Consider the following 7,992-nt stretch of genomic DNA (forward strand, 5'->3'; position numbering starts at 1 on the left):
GGGTGTGGCGGCAAAGCGCCTAACCGCTGTACCACAGATGCCAGCGGGGAACAGCTTAGATGTCACATGACCACAAACTGGGTAATCAAACCCACGGGAGTGTTTTCTGAAACTGGAACAATATTGCTCATGGTGTACAGGAAAGCTTACAGGAACCGTTGCTGCTTCATGCTGCATAGGAATACGAGAGAAGGGAGAGGGGTTGGTGGTAATATACAGAATAAGGAATATGATGGGGGGGGGGGGGGGGGGGACAGTGTCCATTCATATCATAGGCATCACAGGCAATCCACACATCTGTTAAAACTTGGTATATCATAGTATATCAACTCAGAGATGGTTTTTGTTGGGGGGTTTTATTCTAATTTCTTGATTGCTGTGTTGACATATTATATCTACATTCGTGTTCTCACAAACTGGTTTGTTCCCATTTTTTTTTTTTCACTTCCATTATGAGGAAGATTTAGGATATTTAGCAACAGCTTGTGCAGCTGCTTATTCTTAATATCGGTAAAGTATAACAATGGATTTATTCGTAGCTCTCTTGATCGAACATTTTATCTTGTTTGTACAAAAGTACATAGAAGCACCTTAACAATGAAAGGAGTAAACAGACATCAAAGTCTTTAGGATACATGACCACCCTGCTGTTTACTCGAATTAGATTTCAGGTTTTTTTAAAACTGTTTCCAGCTAATTCATCTATAGTGACACTTTTTCTGATACAGCGTAAAGCTGTAATTCGTGTACAGACACAAAAGATACTTTCACCTTTTTGCTTCCAAGTATTGGTAGGCGATTTCTACCTTCACAGATAAGCAGATTCCATGCGATGACAACGATATTCTTCACATAGGAGGTCATACTCTTCACCACGATCAAAGAACCACTGGACAAGCACAAACATCTGGTGAATCCACTGGAGAACACTTTCATCACTGGAGGTCACAATATACAGTGCATACCAAATCAGACCAAAACATTCAATCATAACCATAAGCCTTTTTTTATAACATGACGAAACTAGAAACTAAAAAAGAAAAATTTCATTTCACATATACATTATGCTATCAACACAAACCTGTGCTTTTTAAAAACATCTTACAAAGTGACAATGTCAAATTTCATATAAAATATTTTTCAAATCATAACAACAGGATCATGGGTGGATTTTTCGTTTCGGTTCATCAGGAGTCCAACAGTGAGCTACCATGAAGGAATTCCACACCTATTTTCAACACGAAATGCGAAAAAAAAAGAATGTTCAAGTGACAGACGGGACACAGACTCACTTAGGCATCGAACACCTGTATGGTTCATATCAGATAGGCAAAACGATTTCCCTTGGTGGCCCTACTGAAATCTGAGAAAGACACTTTCTCCATTCTCTCTCAACATATTGATGTGAGCTGATAGCAAACTCGAGGGAAATCAGTAGAGAGAGACAGCTACATAGATTTTTACCCCCTCCCCCCAAATTTGTGTTTCATAAGATTTTGCTGTAAACCCTCACAAGAGCTTGAAGTATCTATCTGTGTGTTCATTATAATCGAGAGGAAAATCACCTGAGGGGAATCTCGAAACATATCTATCTCTACCCTTATCCCAAAACGAAAAAAAACAACCCTTTAATAGTGGGATACTCAAATAGATTCCGCAACATAGTTGTAGCAGGTGTTTACTACAGCAAATTGAAAGACAACAACTGCTTGGATTTCACTATTGGAAGAAATCTCCCTCAATGCACAGATATCCCCAGGGCGTTCCTAGGTCTATCTACCTTTGCGACAGGGAAGAAGTGTTTCCACCAATACCATTAATACTTTTACAAAGACTTAAACGCTTTACTCTTAAAGCTAAAAATTGTTTTATTTTTATTTTTATTTCTTTTTTTTTTGGTGGGTTTTTTTGGGTGACGCCTTTAATGGGTGACAACTGCAGCAGCTTAAATCTCTTCTATCACAAATAAAACACAAGGCAATCTGGTAGTGTCCTTGCATGGACAAACACTACACATCACATATAATAGAGGGGGAAACAACCCTAAACTCGGAAAACACATCCCCTGTGCAACAAATATTCCCATGAGGGGAGTAACGACTTCTTATGATTTTTTTTAAAAAACAACCTGCGAGCAAAATTGAAAAAAATCCCATGAATCCATTTCTGGATTTACTAGACACATGAATTTTAATCTTCACACTGCACCCATGAAAAAAAAGAAGACAATTTAGAGAAACTTTGGAAAAAACACGAACCTGACAATCGTGATAAGAAAAGTTTCACTTATTCATCCCAAGGAACAGCAAACGAAACAAAACAAAAAAGGCTCTCAATTCCATTAAATACTGGGAGTAAACCGACAAAATGTAGGAGCCCCCCCTTAATTTCAGTCCCCATTGGAATAAGCTTTTCAAGACACCGTCACACAAAGTCTAATGAATGCCACTGTCAATAAAAGTTCCACAAAATTTTAACACGAGTGTAATAGTCAACGAGTTCACAAAATATTCCATTTTGAAAGACGTCAGCTTAAAATTCACTAACTTTATATGACATAAAACATAAAATACAAACACAATAAGTAGAGTCAAAGATTATCATTTGGAACAGTGTGAGGTCACATCATAAAAACAATCATTACATAAAAAGATTTTAGCAAAGTGAAATGTGTTCAAACATTTTCCAGAGATTTTATAAAGAAAGGGTGCAGTTTTCAATCATAACATCTAATTATAATGTATCATCTTACTCATCTAGGATATAATCAAGATCTACTATTTGAAAGTATATCTATCTCTTTAATAGAATAAGTAAGAAAAACTAACCATCATACTAATATATCAACATGGCCGCTCGATTAATTTACCTCTCTGTAAATCGCATAATAGCCAAGGGGTGCCGTACTGCATACACTAGACAAGAACATTCCTTCCAGAACTTATTGGACATGCACCTGAAACGACCTCCTCGACATCACATCCACACATCAGGATACAAAGGCCAGACAAGAAATAAGAAGTGTGATCCATCCAAGAATCACAGAGTTCAAGAAAATTCCCTGTGAAGGGCAAAACTTAAAAAATCCATAACTTACCAGTAAGGTGCACACAGCTGCGATTTGAAATAGGTAAAATGGAAAAAAAATGGCACCCCTATCAGCTGCTTTCTCTCTCTCTCGCTCTTCTTCTCTCCTCAAACCTGCGACATGATCTCGGGCGAAGCAGCCGGAGCAGCCTCCCCTGTTGTCCCCGGCGACGACAAGGGGACCACACTGGGTGCTGTGGGGGACGACGGGACTACAGCTTCGTCCAGGCACATGCTGCGACGATGACGCTCCTGCAAGGCTTTCAAGATGGAGAACCCCCTATGGCTCTCCTCAATAATGCACGCATCGGCTTTCTCATCCAGCATGTCCCCATTCTTCGAGGGACTCGACAGCTTGGAGGAGCCCGCAGACGCGGCTGAATCTCGGGACTTTGGGGATTTCGGGGATTTCGGCCTCAGATTAGGCTCGTCCAAATTCAGCTTCGAAGCCCCATCGTTGTCGGGAGTTGCCACTTCTGAAGCCACCCTGCTCCCGTCGCGAGTAGACAGACCAGAATCTTCCGAATTCTCCCCGGCCGCTCTCTCATCATTTGTCGGGGTCCCCTCGGACGACGACTTCTTCTCGTTGTCTGCGTCCTCGTCGACGCTCATGGAAGCGATCTTGCTGGTCATGTAGTTTATCCTCTGGGCCAGCGTGTCCATGAACCTGTTGGTCTTGTCATCCTGCGAGGGGAACATCTTCCTCCTCTCCTCCCCTTCCCCGGTAAGTCCGTCCTTATCCGGGCTGGGCGAGGCTTGCTTGGAGTAGCTTCTCCAGGGAAAGACAACGTTAACCGTTTTTGCCACCTCGTCAACATCCCTGCGGGTGTATCGGACTGTTGGATCCGAGCGAGACGCGATGCCAAGCGCGGGAATGGTGGGCATCGGGGCAGATAATATGTCTCTGTTCTTTGCATGAGTGGACAGATTCTGTAGAATAACAAATAAATCAAATAGCAAATAAATTTTGACGGGCTAAGGTGTGTCAAAGTCAAAGAATGAGAAAAAATCCACAGGAGCATGTTTATCTAACGTACATATAAAGCTAGAGAGGCCAAAACTGTAAAAATCATGAATGAAACCAGCTTATCTTCCAAAATAATTTTTGCTTTATTCAATATTCCATACTGATTTGAGGATAAAAGGAAAATGACAAGGGTATAGAAACAACTGGGGGGGGGGGGGGGGGGGGAGGAATAAACCACTACGACCTAGAGCCTCCATGAAAACACCTGCCAGTGAAGCTGCAAAGCCAAAAAACTCTTTCTCTTCTGTTTCCTCCACACACACACACACTCTCAGTCTGAGTTCTCCCTGCCAGCTAAGACTGAAGCAGCAAGCCTCCTAAATATCTACATAATTTGTGGTTTTGTCGTTTTTAAAAAATAAAAATCCTGAGAACTTAAGAGAACTCAAGAAAGCTTGATGAAAGTCTTTGAGTCAAAAAAAATTTAGTTGTCATTTAGTGCAGAGATAAAAGACAGAGAAACTGAAACAATTTAATTTCAGTAAGAGTTTTACAGCACTTGCAACACAATAGAGTCATATAAATGCCGAAGATTAGAGGTGTTACAAGTCTGAAACAGAGAAAAACATTGTTAGTAAGACCCTTCAGTTGTACTTTCCAAACACCCAAAAGCACCAAACCCCCCCCCCCCCCCCGGCCCCCCCCCCCCAAACTTGACCCACCTCTAAGGCCTTGGCGGTGTCTAGTGAGGCCTGGGCGTTGGTGGAGTGGGCAGAGGAAAGGGACACTGTCATTTAGTGAAGGGAAAAGTAAGACAGGGAGACTAAACCAACAGACAAAAAGAAAATAAAACCGATCCTTCAGCAGCACCTTTGAAACACCCAAAAAACCCACCAAAAATCTTGACCCACCTCTAAGGCCTTGGCAGTGTCTAGCGAGGCCTGGGCGTTGATGGAGTGGGCAGAGGAGAGGGAAGCCGTCTCCACCTGCTCCATCTCGTTGAACAGCTTCATGGAGTTCTCCAGAAACTCTTTCAGCTCTTCGTCTTTGGCCCGGTCAGCCGCAGTTTCTCCTCTCTGGGAACAAACATCACCATATGAAGTTTTTTGTTTTAGTAAGAGTTTTACGGCACTTGCAACACAATAAGAACATATAAGTGCTGAAGATTAGAGGTGTTACAAGAGAGTAACAAACACAAAAAAGAAGCAGGGGAAATAAAGATGATAGAAGTTTGATAGGAAAGAAGAAGCAAACCACACCAGAGCACCCGCCAACCACCCACCGAGGTGTGTTTGTTTGTTTGTTTGAGTAAAGAGAAGCACATCCACACAATAATGGTCATTTAGTGGACAGACAGACAGACATGAACAAAAGAGGGAAAGTAAATAAGTAGAACCAGCCAGAAGCACCCTCCAACCATCCACGATATGAAGTGCGAGACGCAAATGCAAAGCAGCTACAATATCTGCTGATTTTCACGTACATGTACTACTACATGTATCCTGGATTCTGAAGCGACAAAGGGAAAAAAAGGCATTGCACTTATGTTATCTACTGATTTTTTAATACATGTACTACTAAAAGTAACTTGAAATTCTGAAGGCATAAAGGAAGATATTCTGACATCAATGAGAGCCAAACAGTGGTAAAATAGTGATATAGCCTAATAATGGGGTCAAACAAGAGGCAAACAACAAGAATTTTATTCCATAAGTTTTATAAGCAGCTGCAATTATGGCATGTCTCTACAGCTACTCATCAGTAAGGGACAACCGTCTTTTTAGTTTAGTTTTAGTACCATTTCTGCAGCATTTGCAACACAACACGGTCAAATAAGTGTCAAAGATTAGAGGCGCTTTTAGAAAGTAACACAAAGGAAAGATGAGGATATCAGAAGATATTTGATAGAAAAGAAGAAGCAGCAAACCACACCAGAGCACCCGACAATCATCCAGAGCAAGTCTATGAACAACAGCTTTATAAGCAACAAACAGTAAGGAAACACAACAACAAAAATCAGTAATGAGTTACCATTCCCGTGCAGGTTGGGTCTGCCCCAGCGTCCAGCAGCAGGTACACCATCTCCTCATTGCCACAGTCCGCGGCCCAGTGCAGGGCTGTCCACTTGGTCTGTTGACACAAACACACATAATGATGATGATAATAATCATAATAATAATAACCATCATAATATTAATAATAATAATAATAATAACATTAACATTTAAAAAATAATAATAGCAGCAGCAATAATCATTATCATTATAACAATGATTATCATTATCATTAAAAATAATAATAATAATAATAATAATAATAATAATAATAATAATAATAATAACAACAATAATAATAATAATAATAATAATAATAATAATAATAATAATAATAATAATAATAATAATAATAACAACAATAATAATAATAATAATAATAATAATAATAATAATAATAATAAAAAATGATAATAGACAGCATTTGATAGCACAAATTCCCACTCACCAGCAAGCTCTATGAGCTTTACAATCTATATTATTACCCACTTAGGCCGCCCTCTTATAAAAAAATATATTAAAAAACCCCAAACAACTAAATTATTAGATAGCTTACTTGGGCACTGATTAAGAAAAAACACCCAAACAAATAAACAAATAATTTTCAAAAACACACTTACGTATAAACTGACGCAGTTGAGATCACACGCCCCCTTAATAAGAGCGTCTGCAACCTCCACATGGTTATGGTAGGCAGCAAACATCAGAGCTGTGAAGTTCGCCTGTCGACAAATACACACACACATGACATAAAGTAGTCAGGGTGAACATATTACCCAACAACCTAACCAAAGTTTGTCGACAAACACACACACACATGGCATCAAGTTATCTAATAAAACAGAGAAGAGGTCTACATATATTCCTCGATGAAAAAAAGAGACTTTCACACTTATACCCTCAAAAATGCACTTACTCCCCCTCACTATCTCACACACACAAACACTAACACACACACAACAACACACACGCAAACACTAACATACACACAAGCACACACATATCCGCCCCATAAACATTAACACACACACACAAACACACACACCCACCCAAACCCACAGACATACACACCAAAACCCACACACAACCTTCCACAAAAGACTCACCTCGCCCAGATCAGCACACTTCAGGTCTACATCACACCCGGCAGCGATGAGCTTCTGTGTGATCTGCCCCAGCACTCTCTCGTCCTCATGATTCTTGGACCGTGCTGTCTCCACAAGCGCTGACCGGCCATCCTGGTGGAACAATTCGTTTCAGTAAAAAATAATCATAATCATAATCATAACGATAATGAACACAATCATGATAATGATATAAGTTTAAGTTTTAGTAGAGGTTTTACGGCGCTCGCAACTGCATAAGGTCATATAAGCGCCAGAAGATTAGAGGCGTTACAAGAGAGTAACAAACATAAAAAAGAAGAAGGGGAGATAAGGACGACCTAGAGCCTCCATGAAAACACCTGCCAGTGAAGCTGCAAAGCCAAAAAACTCTTTCTCTTCTGTTTCCTCCACACACACACACACTCTCAGTCTGAGTTCTCCCTGCCAGCTAAGACTGAAGCAGCAAGCCTCCTAAATATCTACATAATTTGTGGTTTTGTCGTTTTTAAAAAATAAAAATCCTGAGAACTTAAGAGAACTCAAGAAAGCTTGATGAAAGTCTTTGAGTCAAAAAAAATTTAGTTGTCATTTAGTGCAGAGATAAAAGACAGAGAAACTGAAACAATTTAGTTTTAGTAAGAGTTTTACAGCACTTGCAACACAATAGAGTCATATAAGTGCCGAAGATTAGAGGTGTTACAAGTCTGAAACAGAGAAAAACATTGTTAGTAAGACCCTTCAGTTGTACTTTCCAAACACCCAAAAGCACCAAACCCCC

At 40.1% G+C, this 7,992-nt stretch overlaps 1 protein-coding gene across 1 annotated transcript in view; it reads right to left on the bottom strand.

Moving 5' to 3' along the window:
- Positions 1-340: 340 nt before the first annotated feature.
- Positions 341-7,992, bottom strand: part of LOC101855571 (poly [ADP-ribose] polymerase tankyrase-2) — a 21,249-nt gene continuing 13,597 nt past the window's right edge. The window contains exons 6-10 of the mRNA XM_005100723.3: positions 7,215-7,346; positions 6,729-6,830; positions 6,086-6,184; positions 4,966-5,130; positions 341-4,017 (exon numbers count right to left, since the gene is read on the bottom strand). Coding sequence (XP_005100780.1) covers positions 3,196-4,017; positions 4,966-5,130; positions 6,086-6,184; positions 6,729-6,830; positions 7,215-7,346 — 1,320 coding nt within the window. The 3' untranslated portion in view covers positions 341-3,195. The remainder of the gene's footprint in view (positions 4,018-4,965; positions 5,131-6,085; positions 6,185-6,728; positions 6,831-7,214; positions 7,347-7,992) is intronic.

Source organism: Aplysia californica, unplaced genomic scaffold (assembly GCF_000002075.1).
Source record: "Aplysia californica isolate F4 #8 unplaced genomic scaffold, AplCal3.0 scaffold00258, whole genome shotgun sequence".
Classification (NCBI taxonomy): Eukaryota; Metazoa; Mollusca; class Gastropoda; order Aplysiida; family Aplysiidae; genus Aplysia; species Aplysia californica.